This window comes from Microtus pennsylvanicus, chromosome 4 (assembly GCF_037038515.1).
Source record: "Microtus pennsylvanicus isolate mMicPen1 chromosome 4, mMicPen1.hap1, whole genome shotgun sequence".
NCBI lineage: Eukaryota > Metazoa > Chordata > Mammalia > Rodentia > Cricetidae > Microtus > Microtus pennsylvanicus.
This window is the reverse complement of record NC_134582.1, coordinates 99872431-99890849: the sequence shown is the minus strand read 5'-3', so window position 1 is coordinate 99890849 and position 18419 is coordinate 99872431. Positions and strand designations below refer to the sequence as shown.

The window sequence follows — 18419 nt, the reverse complement described above, 5'->3', positions numbered from 1 at the left end:
ACTTTGGGGGCTGTGTGTTGTCTGAGTCATCTCAATTCATCGGTTTCATACACCCAACGTGTGTATAAGCGTTTCAGACACCGTATTTGGACCACGACTTATGGACTCCTCTCTCTATTTTCTTTTTAGTGAGCCTGATGCGGAGAGACAGGGCTTTCCGTTGTCTGTGCCAAGGATGCTCCCTGCCTCTCAATCTATCTCTTCTGTCACGTGCTGTGAGAACCAAGTTCCCTAGACTCCAGCCCCTCCACCGCTTCCCGCCCTGGTCGTGCCGATAGAGATCAGCGGTTACTAGTTAGTACCTAGTCTCCGTGTAGATTCTAGTATCTAGCGGAGATTTCCTTTCTGGGCTTTGTCCTCCACTGGAACGGGCCAGAGTGACTGTCCCATTGGACTGAGAATTTCCGAGTGTGTCAGAGTCCCAATCTCCCTCCCCTGGAGGGACTGGAGAAAGTCAGAGCTTGTCCGCAGGGGGACAGCCCCTGACCCTGTGGGCTACAATCCGAAGCTCCTGTCCCAGCCGGATACCCTCCTTTGGCCTGGCACGCGGCAGGGATGGAGGGCTGGCCCGGTCTAAGCGAGTCACGCCTTCGCAGGCGGAGCCGCCCCGCCCCGCCCAGCGCAGAGCCCCGCCCAGGCTCTATAAAGTTCCTCTTTCTCACCTCGCTTTCCGAGTTTCACCACTTGAACTTGGGACCCTTTGCTGCCCTCAGCTCAGAGTGCGGGTGAGGTAAGGCCTGGAGTCGGGCAGAAGGAGGAGTATGATGCTGGTGACAGGACAGGGCGGGAACGAAAAGCTCAGCTTTCATCCCTGAGTCCAATCCCTGAGGGAACGTGGCGAGATAGGGGTCCCACAGGCTCCCCCCACTCTGCGTTGACCCGGGATATGTGCACTGTGGGTTCTGTGTGAGGCTACTTGGACACCCAGAACATCCCCACGGGCTGGGCGGGACGAACTAACGGGACTGTCTTACCATCAAAGGAGCACACACTGGCAGCAGCTTGCCCGCAGTGGGACAGCCACTGACCCTGTGTTGTTTCCGTTGGAAAGTTCTTTCTCAATCCTGGTTCATAAGGACCCAAACTCATTGAGGGCTCCAGCGTGATTCCTAGGCTAATGGCAAAGGAAAACTAGGAGCTCTAAACTTGGGGCGCTCAGAACCCCTTCCCCACGCCCTCCTTCGCTTCCCGCGCAGGGGAGCTGGTGCTGTCTGCAGCACCCAGTATCGCCAGATTTGCCTTAACCCCCGCCTGGGGTCGCACCGACCCTCTGCAGGCTGGAATCTCCCACTTTTTGGCTGCGCTGCTCACCCCAAACCCAGACTTCCACTTGTTGCTTCCAGGGCCCAAGTAACCGTCTCTGGCTGGGTAGGTAGGCCTGGCGTTATCCCGGGGACAAAGTGAGGGTGTCAAAGAAAAGAGGGAAAAAGTTGAGGGAGAGGAGAGCGAGGTGCTCCACATCTACCATGGGCACAGGACCTGGACAAGGGCTAGTCCACGTGTCAGGTCCTTCGCGCCTGGAGAAGCCTAACCCCAGGAGGGGGACGAAGGTAGAAAGAGAGTGAGGGGAAAGTGGGGTGAAAGGAGCCGGCAAAGAGGAGCGAGCAAGCAAACGGGGCGCCCAGGATTACACAAGACTTGGAGTGTTCAGAGAGTTGTGTCTCTAGGAGCTTGCGATGGGGAGCGCGTTAAAATAGTGAACAGTGGGGCGAGGTGGTGCGCGCCAAGGGATGCTCTCCACATCTTCGCCAAAGTACCTTCTCTTGGGGGACTCTGGCGAAATTGCACGCGAGCACCTCGCAGCCTTAGGAACTCCGGGGCCTCGTGGTCACTGCAAGGGTTTGGGTCAGGGTGCCCCGAGAGAGATGCGACGGTGGCTGCAGGGAAGTTTGTCTCCCCGCAGTGCGCGAGCTCGGGAGGAGATTGGCACGCGGCATGAACCTGGAGGCGGGTAGCCGGGGCGCAGAGTTCGGCATGAGCGCGGTGAGCTGCGGCAACGGGAAACTCCGCCAGTGGCTGATCGACCAGATCGACAGCGGCAAGTACCCCGGGCTGGTGTGGGAGAACGAAGAGAAGAGCGTCTTCCGCATCCCGTGGAAGCACGCGGGCAAGCAGGACTACAACCGCGAAGAGGACGCCGCCCTCTTCAAGGTTACCGGCAATCGGGGATCCTAGGGCGGGAGAGAGTGGGGGAAGAGAGGAGAGTCAGACAGCTCTCTGGACTCTCTGTACCTCCAGAGCAAGGGACCGGGAGGTCGGGTGGGCCCGCGAGGCAGAGGCCTAAGCGTCAAGCTTGAGGTCCTGCTTGGCAGAAGCCCCGGGAGAAGGGAAAGAGGCTCTCTGGTGATTATACCATTGGAAAACCAGGTCCCCATTCTTACTTGAGCATCCCTGGGGCGCAGAGGTGCCCCGAGGCTGGGGCTCCTGTTACATAGTCCCCTAGGCGATTTCCTGCCACTGTCACCACCGACTACTAGGACCACTCTCGGCTACCCTGTCTCTATTTTTCTACTTTTCTGAGTTTCTCTGGGTTTTGTTTCTTTGGTTGGGCTCCTCTGTAGTCTGGTTCTAGTTCTGGAAGCTTCCATCTCTGTTTTTGTTCTATGGGTGACTTTGTCTATTCCAAGTGTTCCTCTGGAACGCCCCCACACACACGCATGTGAGTAAGGTCCCCAGAGAGTTGGTTCACTGAACTGTGAAGCCCCCAGCCTCCACCTGGCAGCAGGGTAGGGGAAGGGGACTTCCTGCGGGAATTTGTTCAAAGTACCTCAGTGTGACTTCGTAGATGTCCTCTCTGGGGCCTGCCCCTCCGCAGCTCTGCAAGCCTTAGTCTTATCCACACTTGATGCAGGCACTGGGCACCTAGAGTCCACACTAGCGGGGGTCTCCCTATCTCACAACAGGGTCGTAGGTGAGAAGTTCTTACCTTAGCGGAATCCGGTATCATGTTCTATGTTTCGGGCAGCAGCCAAGCTGAAACGACAATCTTCCTTTCAGAAATACAATTTGTAAATTCCTTGTGAAGACCTAAGCATTGACTTTTGCTTCTCTTCACTCTTAGGCCTGGGCGCTATTTAAAGGAAAGTTCCGAGAAGGTATCGACAAGCCAGATCCTCCTACTTGGAAGACAAGATTACGATGTGCTCTGAACAAGAGCAATGACTTTGAGGAATTGGTAGAGAGGAGCCAGCTGGATATTTCCGACCCATACAAGGTGTACAGGATTGTTCCAGAAGGAGCCAAAAAAGGTAGGGGATTCCCCCGATATAGATCTTAGGGTAGAGGCAGCCTGATACTCACAGATCCCAATTCCTACTTGGGCCACCTTCTACTTCTGTTTTGTAGATTGCTACCTCCTGCCCCATGGCCAAGCCCAGCAGCCTCTTTGCCCATGCTCTCTGGGTTATGAGTGAAAACCCTGTGGTATTAGTTTAAGATTACGTCTCAGACTTTAAGCCCGGTGGGGGCGTGGGTATGCCCATGCAGGCGTTAAAGTGTTCCGGTTACTCCATTCAGTTAGGATGTGAACCAAATCTCCAAACAAAAACTGCAAGGTCCACTAAAGTTTTACTTACCTAATATCCTCTAATAATTAGGCATTTTTAGAGGGGAAAGCACATTGCACACTCCATAAATATTGACACTTATTGTAATAAGAATGCCAAAGTTTCTACGGCCTGCTGGGGTACTTATGAAGATTCAGATCTATGCTTTCCTCTTTCAAAGATTCCAACTGGTGTGTCTAGATCGGAGCCCGGGGAATATGTGTTTGTTCCAATCAGGCAGGATGCCTCAGCTAGGCACCATCTCACTGCCAGAAACCACTCACTCGGTGGATCACAGAGCCCTGCGTTCTGTTTCTTTTTCTGGCTGTCACGCACAAGTCAAAACTTGTTTAAACAGTCTAACAGCACAGACAAATAATAGCTGGAGGGAATTGCTTGAAAATAAAAAAAAAACACCTGATGGGTTAACATGGCTATGCATTCTAAGAATTAAATGCTCAGGTATTTTTCTAAGATTTGCTATTCAGTTAAGTCAGTTCCCTCTTTCAGTGCTGTTTCTTCTTCTTCCCCAAACACGCAGGAGCGAAACAGCTCACTCTGGAAGACACACAGATGGCCATGGGCCACCCCTACCCCATGACAGCGCCTTATGGCTCACTGCCAGCCCAGGTATGTGGGGGACTGTTGGGCTGAGTCTTCTGACCGGCTCCACCGAGAGGGGAAAACAGCGGGACTTGCTGTTGGCTGTGGCTAGGACAAACCCCTGGCCGGAGAGGATGTTTCGGTTTCAACATGGTGTCACTCTCCCTGGTGGTTGAGTTGGGGAGTCTGATGTGTCCCACCTATTGAGATGTGCTTCTCTACTGATGGCCAGTCTTCTGGGAATGAGACCTTTTGTGGAAGTCAAGGAATTTGGAAGTAGGACCCTGTCATGTGAAACCACAGGGCAGCTGACTTCTCTAGGCTTCCCTGACGTGAATTACAGTACTGTTTTATTCTCTTTGGAGGCTTACAAAGGGCAGACTGCACTGCAGCTTTTTTGTTGCCACGCTCGGGCCATATGATGAAACTTTACAAAAATCACAGATTAACACAATGTCCCCATTGTGCCCCTAGACCCTCTATGGCTGTTTCTTACCTACTCTGATAGACAGTGCAAACTACTTTTTGGACAGGAGGAGTTAGCTGCTGGCCAGAAAAAGGTGTTTTCCTCTTAGCAATGCCTGTGCTCTGTCAGCAGGTTCATAATTACATGATACCACCTCACGACAGAACCTGGAGGGATTATGCTCCTGATCAGCCACACCCAGAAATCCCCTATCAGTGTCCTGTGACGTTCGGCCCCCGCGGCCACCACTGGCAAGGCCCATCTTGTGAAAATGGTAAGGAATGTGCCAGGGAAGGAGACAGAAGAACAACCTGGGCTCAGGGTGTGGCACCCCTGGGTGACCCTCCTGGCTAGCACCATAGGGCTGTCCCCTTCCACAGAGATGCTGAGAGACATCACATGAAGACTGGGGAGGGTGGGGGCTGTGGGGCGGGCTCTTGCCTTGTCCTGTAAGATGCTGAAGTCTTGAGAGCCATGAGAAGTATCACTCTGTGTGGGAACTTAATTAAAAGATCCCAGAAATCCTTTCAAGCAGCTGAAAAATGCCCCCCTTTTAATAAATAGAGAAACGCATGGGTATCTACAAGTGCCCAGTGTCAATTATAAAACTTGTCTATTTGGTTTTTGTTTCAATTGTTTGGCTAACATGATCTTAACTCTCCATAGCATCATGTTTTCTTTGACATATTAGGACAGAGGGGCAGATTTTTGTCAGCCTTCCCTCTGAATTGTCCCTTATTACTGATAGAGAGCCATATTATCTCCCGAGTCTATTTCTTCCAACTCTCCTGTAAGGGACCATACTACAAACTGTGCCCAGCCCACCTTTCCAGGGACTTCAGGAGATCACTGTTAGTTCATGGCTTTTGAGTGGTGAGTCATAAGTAGCCGTTCTTGGTACTAAGGGAGGAACAGATCACAAGTAATCCACAAAACTTCTCTACAAACGAGTGTCAAGTTCCAGAAGACCTGCAGGGTCCCCAGATGCCAGAGGAACTCCCACAGAACACAAACAAACAAACAAACAACAACAACAAACCCACCAATTAACCGGACACAGAAAATTCTACAAATTCTGTTAGGCGAAGCTTTGATCATTTGGTATTTAATCAGGCGAGAGCACTGAGCTGCACCCTGCACCCCTTTTAAACTGTGTGTATTAAGGGAGAGTCTTGCTAAATTCTCCAAGTTAGATCACTCTTTGAACCTCTTGCCTTGAGCTCCTGAGCAGCTGGGATCACATGTCTGTACCACCAGGTTGGCCTTCAACCAAGCTTTTAGGACTTCTAAGTTTATTATTTAAATAGAAGTCTTGACACAGGTCACCACACATGTAGTCCTTTTAGATTATTCTGGGAATCATTTCCTTGTCACAGTTTCACTGCTCCCCGCCCCCTAGCACCTGCATTCCATACTTGCTTAGACTATTCTTGGTTTAGTGTGCCATAACTTCTGGGCTGCCGGGGAACATGGTTCAGTTTTCCCCAAAACTTACAACCAGCAAGGAGCATAAATGATGACTGAAAAATTTGTTAGGTTTTTAACCAGCTTGTATCTAAATCTGAACTCTGGCCCCGCTGGAAACGTGATGTGTGGGCTGGTGCAAATCCCTCTCCTTCCAGGCCCCAGGGTCCTGCTGATGGGATAAGCAGAGAGCTCCACATTTCCACCAGGGCTGGGCTCTAATTCCTTCCTCCGCGCCACTCTGCGTTTTCCCCACTGAACTTGGACTCTGCCCTTTGCCTCATAATCACATGCTCTGCTGACAGCGGGTGTCGGGAGCCTCTCAAGCTTGGGTTGGAAGGTGACAGGGTGTGGCTCCTCCCAACTCTAGAGCCCCTCTGCACTTGGACTTTCTGCTTAGACATCAACTGATTTTTATTTGCAAACACAGGTTGCCAGGTGACAGGAACCTTTTATGCTTGTGCCCCACCTGAGTCCCAGGCTCCTGGAATCCCCATAGAGCCAAGCATAAGGTCTGCTGAAGCCTTGGCGCTCTCAGGTGAGTGTAGTGCTTCCTTTAAGGCTCTCAGGGAGGTGGCATCTCTCCTCAGGGTAGGTTGGGTGAGGATTTAGATTCTTACCTTGCTGGCCCTGGGGTCTGGAGTGGACATTCACCCAGGATATGCAAATATCACAGAGACTAATCTTTGCAGGAATACCAACTAGCCAAACACTATTTGGATGAAGTCCTTAACCTCTCCATTACCTGCCCAGCTTTCCAGGAATGTGTAGCCAGGCTCCTCCTCCAGCCAACATCACAGAGCAGAGAGTCTTCATAGGCATAAGGCTTTTCATTTCCAAATGCTGTCTGTCCTTTCAGCATTAGCCACAAACAGGTGGTCCTGAACTGCTTCCAGGGAATGCTGGTTCTGGACCCTGGTCTCTGAGAAGTTCTTATGCCCCGCAAAGGACCATATTGCTCTGTCTCCCTTGCAGCTTCGACAGAATTTCTGATCAGGCATGGATTTGATCTGATTTTAAAGTTCTGCTACTAATTAAGCCTGAGCTTAGAGATGCCTACCTGTTTTAAGGGAGCCCCAACACACTTGAAATATGCAACCTATGTCCATTTAATCTTTAGATGATTTTTTTGTATGTTTTCAAATGGGTGAATATTAAAGATAGTTTGCACATTAGAATTCCCACCATGCCTATCGCTGCCTTAAAAGTCTGAGATTAAAAATATCAACTAAATTGTAACAGTTTTAGGCACTTCCCTTGCTCACAAGGGAGGAATAAATCTTGACACCTAGTTCCTTCCAATTCTGATGCTCAGGGGGACTTTGTGAGCCACTTAAGAGCAGCAGAGGGACAGGTGGGAGCATTAGGGCTTGCCACTGAGTCTAGAAAGCCCCAGACCCTCTTCGGGAACACCTAAGACTTGTATGAGTGCCCCAAGAGTAGGAAATAAATATCTGTTTATAGCTCTGCAATCTGGTGACTCTGGTGACATTAAATGAAATGAAACCTGCCCTGCCAGTCACCTCAGATGGCCAACGCCCCCTCTCTTTGGGTTCATTGACTGACTTGCTCTTTATAGCAGCAGAAATGGGAGACACCATGATGTGGGCTGTGTCAGAATCTGCCATTGAAGAATACAAGGGTTTTGTGGGTTTCTTTTTCTGGTTTGCATAATTAATTATCAACCCGGGGTGCACTTTTCAGAAAGCCATTCTTTCCAGGCATTGTTTGGGCTCCAACCCCCACCACAGGTATCTGTCTCTGCCTGGGGAGCCCTTTACACACCCAGCCTGCCCTTTAAGACTGTGGGTGGTGTTCTAAAGCGGTTTCTGAAACAATAAAATCATTTGTCAATAATGTCTTAAAGCTGTAGAAAATGTAGTTGTTGGGTTCTTTTCAAAGTTGAACACAAAGTTTAGAGGGATTTCAGAAGATTTAACATTAATTTTTGGCTCTTAGAGCATTTTCTAGTCAATTCCTTTTTCCCACCCAAAGAAAATAAAAAAATAAGAAAATAAAGGTATCATTTTTTCATGGTCCAGAAATCGTAATTTCATTGCTTACTTCCAACATATGTACATGAGAGTTTGTTGGTTGGTTGTTGTTGTTTTGTTTTTACTTAGATGACATCATGGTGATACGTTAGGGAAGTTTCAGAGCTATCGATACATTTGACTTGTCTTCTGAGATGTTTCTGTAGTTTGTAACTAGTGAAATTAATCTTAGGGTTCAACTTCAAAATTAAAATGGATTTGGCTGTGAAATGACTTCCTATTCAGTGGTGTTACTTCCTATTTTAGATAAAATGCCATCACTGCTAACATCATCATCCAGCCAACACACATAGAGGTGCTGTCTAGTAAAAATGGGCTGGAAATCCAAGCAATACACCCCTCCCCCAAGATGAGTAAATGACCACATCAACCTTTGAAAATGAAAATGTCATGTTAGAGAAATAAGTTTCCTTCCAGTTTCTTTATGGTCCAGGAATCTGCAGGGGACAAGGGCAGCTCACATCTCCCAGACTTCCTTGGCCCTGCAACCTCCTGCTTGTTCATGGAGCATCTTGACACTAGTGTTCCACCTACTGTACTGATATGTAACACATATCAGTGTTGTCGTTGAGTCTTTGGGCCTCTGAGCATTGTAGTATCCGCCCCAGGTCCATCAACACTGACTCCAGAGTTCTCTTCACAGACTGCCGGCTGCATATCTGCCTCTATTACCGGGATATCCTAGTGAAGGAGCTGACCACATCTAGTCCCGAAGGCTGTCGGATCTCCCACGGACATACCTATGATGTCAGCAACCTGGACCAGGTCCTATTCCCCTACCCAGAGGACAATGGGCAGAGGAAGAACATCGAAAAGTTGTTGAGCCACCTGGAGAGGGGACTGGTCCTCTGGATGGCCCCAGATGGGCTCTATGCCAAAAGACTCTGCCAGAGCAGGATCTACTGGGATGGACCCCTGGCATTGTGCAGCGATCGGCCCAACAAACTAGAAAGAGACCAGACTTGCAAGCTCTTTGACACGCAGCAGTTCCTATCAGGTAATATACCTCACAACCTGTTTGATGGAGGTGGTGATGGAGGCTGGCATTGGAAGGTCCCAAATGGTGGAGTCTGCCCAGGCAGGGGTCTTCCTCCTGAGATCATGAGCTCACCCAGGAATATGGTTTCTGTTTGACTCGTGTCTTATATTTGTCTGTTGTGTGCTCCCCTTATTAATAGAGGACCAGGAAGAGGGTCCCTATGACCTGGCCAGGATATACTATGGTGCAGAGTGATATCTTAAGTTATCATTATTATTGTCAGTCTTTCTTTTGAGGCAAGAGCTATGTAGCTCAGGTTGGCCTAGAACTGGAGATGCACCATCACACCTGGCTAATGAAGTAAAATGTGGGTTTTTGGCAGCTCGTGCCTCTCCACCATCAAGGTTCCACTGTATCGGCTCTATGCTCTCCGCAAGTTTATCTGTTGATACTACAGCTTCTTAGGGGTTCCTAGAAAAATGAAGAAGGTTAGAAGCATATTGTTAACATTCTTGGTCAGAAGATGTGTCACCCTTATGGAAATACCACACTGCAGGTGGGACCAAGGTAGAGAGTGTAAGGACCAGCTTCAGCAGGGGGGACACGCTGAGAAAGCTTGGCCTTATCTCTGGCACATAAAGGCTTCTAGTCATATTTTCCAGAACCTGTATTTCTTATTGTTTACATTTTGCTTTTGTTTAGTTAAGTTAGCTGCAAGCTGACTTCTATGAAGTCATTCTCTATGCCACTGTGGGGTGCCATCCAGAGCGTTTCCCTAGCTGTCTGAGACAGGATGTCTTTGGGGGAGTAGGCTGCTCTGCTGGCTGCTGCCAGTCTCCCCATCATATCTTGAGCTTGCTTTTTCCTGAAGCCCTTCCCATACAATCCACACCTCTGACTTTTCTTGTGCTTTCGATTACTTGAACCTGAACTGGTTTTGCTCCTTTCATCCGTGCATAGCAGGGTAGCTTAGAATGCATGTACACTGTGTAAATCACACTAGTTAGCATGTGTATCATCTTGCATGCCTATCTTTTTTTTTGAGGGGGGACAAGAACACTACTTGAAATCTACTCTCGGCTATTGTCAAGCATGTGGTCCATTATTGTAGTCATGAGAATATACCATCGTTGAGCTTGTGTTCAGCAAATTTTTGTCTTAGTGAGAGCCTATATTCTTTGACGCATAGCTTCCTAACCGCTCCCCACTTTGGGTGACCACCATCCAGTGCTACTTTTATGAGGTCAACTCTATGAGAGTTCACATGGGGGTATCGCTCAGTATTTGTCTTCGGATACATAGCTAATTTCACTTAGCGTGATGTTCTCCAGGCTCCTCTGTGTCATTACAGCTTGCAGGCCCTCCTTCTTTATGAGGGCTTAGTAATAGTCTGTTGTTATCTGTATTGCATGGCATTCTCTTTATCTGTGTGTTAATTGGCGGGCACACAAGATAACTCCTTATCTGAGATGCTCTAACTGGTGCTGTTGCCATGTGAGAATCTAACTGTCTCTCCAATATTGATTCGCCCTGCCTTGGATGTATACACAGGGAAGACAACTGAAACTTCCATGTGCTTCTTCCTTCCATTCACTTACAAGTCCCAGCGTTCTTGGTGCTAGCGGCGTTTCCTCGGTCTTTTGAGCTTCGGTGGCCAGCATTTGCTTAGGTTCATCCAAAGACTCTTTTATTTCCCAAAGCAAAGCATGTTCCTTGATAAATACTGTTTTCTAAGAGTTGGGACACTAAAAGGGAACCATCTCAGGCTCCAAGGCAGCTGTATAGGGAAGACCCTTGGAGCTTGGCAAGACTGTTTTGCTTCCCTTGTGGTGAATTCTAGCTTTTGTAGTCTAAGGCAAAAAAGAGCAACTTCTTGGGATGGTCATCCACACATCCTATGCTAGCACTGGGGTTTGGAAGTCCTCATGCGCCCCCCCCCAGAAGATTACCACCAATTCCCTGCTTGACTAAGGAGTCCCAGAACAATGACGGTTGCCAGAGTGGGGGGCTGGGAAGTACACTTGATTTTATTTTTTTCCTGCTGGGGATCCAGGCAGGAGGCTGGTGCCACAGTGGAAAGAACACTTCTGGCTGGAAATTTACTTTCTCGGACTTAGAGTTATCCATAAGCAAGAACTGTTCATTCCTGTTTCCCCCTTCTGTAGTGGGACTTGTTCCTGTGGCATCCACAGCCTCCACAGTCCCCAAGCGGCAGAGCAGCCTCTGCACCTAGGGATTCCTTGTTCTTGAGTTAGCTGGCTGAGGTGGGCTTTCTCAGACACTTGTCCTCACTTGCTCCTCTGACTAGCCTGTGGTATGGGTGTCCTCCCAGGCTCAGGGCTATGCCCTTTACACACTGTGACTGAACCACTTGGGTTTGATTTGAATTCTGGAAGAAGAAAGAGAAAGAGAAGCAGGAAGTCGGTTCTGTGAGCTTCTAGAAGCTCTTCAGTTGCAGAGAGCAGTGGAAATCTTTGATATCTACCCATTCAGGATTTGCACCCTACTAGGGACAGTCCCTATACGCTACAGGGTTGAGCATTCATATCAGATAAGGGCAGAGTCTTCAGGGCTGCTCTGCAGGAGGGCAGCTCCTTTATGTCAGTTTTATGAAGACAAGACCTGGGAACCCAGTGCCAGGAGGAAGAGTTAGGGTTGATGTCAGTGATTGAATGCGGCTTTCTTTTTGTTCTTAGCAGTGCTAGGGGTGGAACCCAGGGCCTTGCACACATAAGGCAAAGGCAAATGCTTGGCCAGTGGCAGTGCGCCCGGCCAGGGAGAGGTTTCTTTTCAACAATGTTCTTCTCTGTTTCACGTCTCTCAAGAAGGAATACCCTCAGCAGGCACATCCTTGTCAGAGGGGTTTATCAACCCTCATCCCCCCCCCCCCACCTCCACCTACCTGCCGTTCTTACCTCATCATTCTGTCCCCAAAGTGAGACTGAAGTCTGCTCAGGTCATGGTTTGGAGCTTTAGACATAGTACCCTGTGGGACACTACTGCCAACAGCTGGTGTGGGAGACAGATGCCCTCCATGCCCAAACACCACGTGGCCACCATGGGTAGGGCAGCGGTGTTTAAAAATAACCTCAGGCCACCAGAAGGTTTTGCCTTTTGAAGTTGAAATGTCTCCTTTGCCTGTGCTCTTTGTCTGCTTCAACAAGGCTACTTTTCTTTGTCTTTTCTGTCCTCCCTCACTTCCTTCTCTCACCTTGTGCATTTCCATGAGTCCAGTGCTGCAGAACCAAGTTTTCACGCTTTGGTCGTGTTCCTCAAGTAAAATGAGCTTATGAGGTCACATGTGAATTCGAACATGAGGTTCTGTGTCTGGGGTCTGTCCCAAGAGCTAGATTTAGGTAAACAGAGCTTGGGCTCCCCCAAAGCAGAATCACACGTGGCTCTTGTTTTCCATCCTGCCCACTTTACCAGATGTCTGAGCAGTTTTTTTTTCCTTTGTGGGTTCCCAGAGCTGCAAGTGTTTGCTCACCACGGCCGGCCAGCACCGAGATTCCAGGTGACCCTGTGCTTCGGCGAGGAGTTTCCAGACCCCCAGAGGCAGAGGAAGCTCATCACGGCTCATGTGAGTTCCCAGTTACATCACTGTCGAGTCACACACTGTGGAGCAGTCCCTTTTAGAGAAGTGGCAAGCGAAGAGCAAACGTCAACTCACCTGGGAAAATAAACGCAGCCCTTAAAATAGCAGAGGAGGAAACAGGCTCCAGTGAGCAGCACAGCTCAGGGTGACAAGCTTCCAGGCAAAGTCTGTCACCACCAAAGCAACAGGGTGGATGCCTTCAACCCAAGGCTCTGTGTGTCCGGTATTCTTCATCTCCCGTTCTAGAGGAATTTTAAGCAGTTGGTACCAAGAGCTGCCCTCTGACCTCTCTGCTTCTTGTGGGCTTTTAAAGGGCTGTCCATTCTAGTAGAGCTCCCTTGAGGGGAAGAACTTTCCCCACAGGGAAGCTGCCTGTTGTATATAACGTAGGTTCCCTCCAGATAGTTCCGAGGACCTCTTTTTGTCTGTGGTACTTTGGGGAGTTATTTAATAGTTCGACAAGAGGTCTGTGGAGGAGGCCTAAGTCTTCCCAGGAGTCCAGGTAGGCCAGTCTGTCCTTACGCCCAGTCCAGTTTAAGATGTGTGCAACCGTGGCCTGTAAATATCTTTTGCGAAGAAAATATAGCAGATTTATTTAGACAATGTTTAACACTCATTTAATAATTAAAAAGCAGTTCTGAATACCTGATGTTTTTAATTGGAAGATTTTCCTCTATTGCCTGTCTAGAAAAGTATCCAGTACCAAGTTACTGTTACTTTTCCAAATACCCACGATATCCAAATGCAAAGGGGATTTTAGTTCTGAGAGTATTTCTTAGTAAAAATTAAAAGTCAGGCATACAACTCAGTGGTAAACAGTTGTCCAGCACTGGTAAAGCCTTGGATTCCAGACCCAGCTGGGGATGGGGGTAGGGCACTGATGCTGAACACTCAGCCTCCCTTCCTGATTGCAAAACAAAATCCAAGAAGCAACTATAATCCCGGACTTGAGCATTTCCTCCGTTCTATTTGGAGGTTGATACAATAAGTTTGTAATCGAGTGGGTGAGTCTAGCATTGATAAGCAGCATTTTAAAAGTAGTGTGGAAATTCCTGCCTCGATCTGATTTGAAGGAATTTGGGATGCAGTGGGGCTCCACAAGGAAAATCAAGGGCGGGCCTATAGGCAAAGGGCCTCAAAATGCTGCCCTAAGGTCCATAGGTGGAAAACATACTCAGGCGCCCAATCACGGACTCTCTTTGTTGTCTTATTACAGACTTAATTCATGTAGGTGATTACAGAGGAGTCATATCGATCATTGTATATCAAATAAGAAAAGTTTTAATGCATATGTGATTGGTTGATAGAGATCATTCAGCCTGACTTGGCGAAAGCTGCCTTTCATTGGGAATGTGATCTATGCTCACAAACAAACTACATCCACCAGAGCCAGTGAACCACGGTTTGCCATAATGCTGTTCAAGTGTTTGTCTTCTCCCTGTGGTTCAGAGCTGTACATACTACACAGTCATCCGGTCATTCAGGGTGACCCCTCTCCCTGTGGTTCAGAACTGTACATAGCGCATGGTCTTCTGTCTGTTCAGGGTGACCCCCTCTCCCTGTCAAACTCATGAACCTAACTTACCCTGAGTTTTACTTACCCCGTTATTTAAATTTTAATTTAATCACCTGATAATGTCCAGTCATTCAGTCAAATAAATTCCAAGAGACAATTGGTTTGAAAAATGCCATATTCAGCTTCAATTATAAAATCAAGAATACTGTTTCCAAGATATGATCTTTGGGGTGTTGTAAGTGCAAACAAAACTGGTTTTTCAAATGGCTCTGAACATGTTTTTGCTATGTTACCTTATACAACTTGGGGTTGTGCTTAGAGTCTGGGGGTCATTTCATGACGCTTCAACTGTATGGTGCTAAGAGAATGCTTTTTCACATCTACTAATGTCTCTTTTTAAAAAAAATGTCTTATTAAAGGTGGAACCTCTGCTAGCCAGACAACTGTTTTATTTTGCTCAACAAAACAGTGGACACTTCCTAAGGGGCTACGATCTATCTGAACACATCAGTGCTCCAGATTACCACCGATCCGTTCGTCATTCTTCCATTCAAGAGTGAACCAGCCACACCAAGGATTTGGCTTCGTTGTATATACTCTGACACGGCAGCTGATTGATGCACCCTTTTTTCGAAAGATCTACCAAGTGGGTTCACAGTTGAAGACACCACCAGCAGGGATCTGTGATGAAAAACAGCTCTATCTGCTCAACAGAGGCGCTCGTCCCAGAAGAGTGACTCTCATCCAGGTCTTGACAAGTGCTGGTATTTTGGTGACCGTGCTCTGGCTTATAACTGTGAAACCTGATCTGACCAGTGATGTGTTTACATGTACTTAATGCTCGCTAGAGCCTGGTGTAGACCGGCTTTTGCTTGCAGACTGAAAAACTGTTGGTATGAATCCCTGACTAGAGAAGGCAGACTTAAGCAGTCCATTTCTCAGGAAAGTAAAATCTATACTGGAGACTACCCTGCCCACCCACAGAAAAATGTGTTCCGGAATGGCGGGGATCATGTCTCTCAGCCTTAGCCTAGGTTGCAATGTCCCTGTCACTCAGTCTCTGCAAGTAGACCCTGTATCCTGTGTGTTCCTTCTCCTTGGCCTTCCCTCACAGCCAGCTGGTGTACTCTGTGGTCACATACTTGAGCCAAAAAGCATCAGGGATACATAAGATGGGGCATTTTTTAATGTCCTTCCTTCTAACAATGACTACAAAGCATTTTTCTTTGTCTCCCTTTATTATTTTTTTCTGAAATAAAGGAAGAAAGGAAGGAAGAGAGAGAGAGAGCGAGAGAGAGAGAGAGAGCTAGAAATCAAGAGACTGAATACTAGAGGTAGTTTTTTTTTTTTTAAGTTCTGTGCCATTTCCCCTTCTATTTGTTTTGCTGGCCATCTGTAGTCTCCATGGCAACACTGGAGGGGAGGAGCTTTTGTGCAGGTTGGGAACTATCAGGACACCAGTGGTTCAGCTGACTGAACAGCTGCAGAGTCAGTAGGTTGTTTCTGTTTATTTTGTATGTTAGATGCTTCCTTGTGTCAGTAATAGTCTGACAGTCTCAAAATTACTAGACTTTTCCCAAAATACATTCTTTCACAGAATTCCAAGAGGCCCATTTGCCTTCGTCAGTCTGGCCCCTTACTCTCTTTCTCCTGTTTTTGTTTAGGTGACTTTGCCATGTTCCAGGATTTCCCCTACCACCACGTACTTTCTGTTTCTCCCAGGCTCAGGAAGAGTCAGCTTGTCTCAAACACGCGACACTCATTTGCTTTGTTTTCTTTCTTTTTATTTTTTTAACATGGTACTCCTTACTATTTCTTAAGTCATTCCACAGTATATATTCAAAGAAATGGAGCATTGGAGTGTCATTTTTTTATGTTTAAAAAGAAGCTTTTGTGAAATAATACACATTATGGAAAATATCATCAATTAGAGAAGGGGAAAATTGAAAAGCATTTTATGTTTAAATCTTCCTTCCTAGAATTAGCTCTGAGAGTTCAGTCTGTTCTTTAGAGCTGTTTTAGTTTTCTATACTTGTGCATACAGACGCCTTTTACCGAGAGAGGGAGAGAGAGAGAGAGAGAGAGAGAGAGAGAGAGAGAGAGAGAGAGAGAGGTGGTGACAGACTCTTATGGACCTGACTATGCAGCCTTACCTCACCTTTTGAGTGGCATGTGGAATTCCACAGCAGTGTGCTTGGCTGTGGTTTAGGCATCTCGTTAGTTACTTGTCAGGGATGCATCCCAGCAGCCCACTGAGTCTCGTGAATGGAAGTCATTTATACATCTTATAGATGCAAAGCATTCTGGGGTATATTATCCCAAGGGAAGAAAAAAAGTGAGAACCGCTCTTTCCCCGAGGCCCGAAACTGTAGCTATGATCCTGGAGAGTATTTAACCACACCCACAGCTGGCACTTCGCCAAAGTTCTCTGTCCTGTCCGGTATGACCACGACTCTTCTTCCCCCCACAAGCAGATGCTTCATCCCAATTGCCATGTGAATTCTTTTCCTCTACCTTAATGCTATGCCGTTTTAAGAGTGGAGCTGAATTTTCTGGAAAATGCTTGGTCGTTTGGACCACCAACTCCTATTTCACTTTACAGCCATGTGCGCTGATGGCTCCAATCTTGAGCCACATATAGGAAAGAGAAGCACACAGAACGGTTAGGCGAATGCTCCTGACATAGAAAGGAATGGCTTCCTCATCCCTTTTAAAACAAAGCGGCTTGCACATACTGGAATCTAGTTTTCCTCACGGGAAGATGTTGTGGGAGAGGCAGGCTGAGGAACACTGCATCATGGAGGGAAAGTACTCGGCTCCCAAGGACACATGCTGTTGGCTTGTTTCTTGTCCTTGGGCAGTATTAATGTTTAGTTTAAAATTAAAAGCCCCCAATCCCTCCGTTGTTGTCCTAGACAAAGGTTATAGAAACCACCTTTTGAGATCTGGCTAGACTCTGGAATTGGAGCAATGAGGGGCCTGCCTCATTGTAAAAATACCAGGACTATAGAGGCCTGGGTGGACTATCTGACTGGCTGTATGCTGGGTATAAGGAATGCCACCAGGCTGAGTTTGGTGACTGGTTAAGGCATGTGTGAGGTACTCTTACTCTGTAGAGGAGTTGAATGTGAGCCCCAGCAGCAGAGGATTCTGGGAATCTAGGTGTCATGTCCTATACAGGAAAAGCCTTCACTATTGCTTTAAAACTTTTATTCCATGGGTGATATTTTGACCAAAATTCAAACAAGGTTTAAATGCCCTTTTGTTCCTCCCTCCTTTCTACAGGTGAATATGTTGTTGTTTGTTATTGTTGAAAAATGTGAAATTGTTAAGCTCTCTGTTTTTGTTATTTATCTCCCTAAATCTCGTGGCTGTTGTATCCACTTTGATGTTGCCATAGGGTCACACATCTTTTTGCAAGTCGCCTCTTCACTAGTTGAGGCCTGTGCTGTATGCGGGGACTCACCCAGTCTTTGCCAACTGCTGCTCACTGTTACACGAACACGGGGAAGGTCAATTTTCCTGGATCCATTTTCACCGCTTGGAGAAGCGCATCTCCCGAGATTACGAAAGTAGATCAGAGAAAGGCCAGCAGGCCAGCCCTGTTAGACACTGAGATAAGCTTCACACTCTTCAAGGGAAAGACATCCATGCCCCCTTGCTCCCATGCCCTGTGCACCCACTTCACAGTAAGAGAACTGGGTGGGGGACAGGACTCAGAGATCTCTGGATCAGAGCCCATACTTTGGAGGTCTGAGCTGGGAAAGCAAGGATGCCTCCCATTCTGCATGCGGGGTTGGCATATGCCATACATTTTGCTGTAAAACTTGCTTCACAGAGCGAACTGTGTGTTTTTAAATATTTGATAAATAAAGGATTTCTAAGAAGATGGACTGTGGGGCACATTTAATACAACCCTGGCAGCCTTTGAAATACTTCCTCCATCTGCTGGGTTCTTGGAGAGCCTGTCAGCACTCTACTTCCTTCCGGGCTGCCTGCATGTCCTTGAAATCAGAGCCCTATTCAGCTGAGGGGTGGGGGGAGAGGGAGGAGGAAAGAAGGAGGGAAGACAGCAAGCCACGACTGTGCCATTATAGACCTAAGTCTTTAGTTTTGTCTGAAGGCAGCACCTAGTCACCCCATGTGCTCTCTCTGCCCTGTCTTTTCCTCCCTAGAGCTGTCTTCTGAAAGGCCTGG

At 47.7% G+C, this 18419-nt stretch overlaps 1 protein-coding gene across 2 annotated transcripts; it reads left to right on the top strand.

Annotated features, from left to right (window-relative positions):
• The first annotated feature begins 672 nt into the window (after nucleotides 1-672).
• Irf4 (interferon regulatory factor 4) lies at nucleotides 673-18111 on the top strand. 2 transcript variants are annotated; one of them, XM_075969968.1, is made up of 9 exons: nucleotides 673-730; nucleotides 1904-2151; nucleotides 3062-3248; nucleotides 4087-4175; nucleotides 4744-4888; nucleotides 6509-6616; nucleotides 8776-9129; nucleotides 12579-12691; nucleotides 14642-18111. In XM_075969968.1, the coding sequence occupies exons 2-9, from the start codon at nucleotides 1936-1938 to the stop codon at nucleotides 14780-14782; spliced, it is 1353 nt and encodes a 450-aa protein (XP_075826083.1). In that variant the 5' UTR covers nucleotides 673-730; nucleotides 1904-1935; the 3' UTR covers nucleotides 14783-18111. The 2 variants fall into 2 exon arrangements, with proteins under 2 accessions (XP_075826083.1, XP_075826085.1); XM_075969970.1 differs by having other exon boundaries at nucleotides 675-730; nucleotides 4747-4888; nucleotides 14642-14899.
• Nucleotides 18112-18419: the final 308 nt, after the last annotated feature.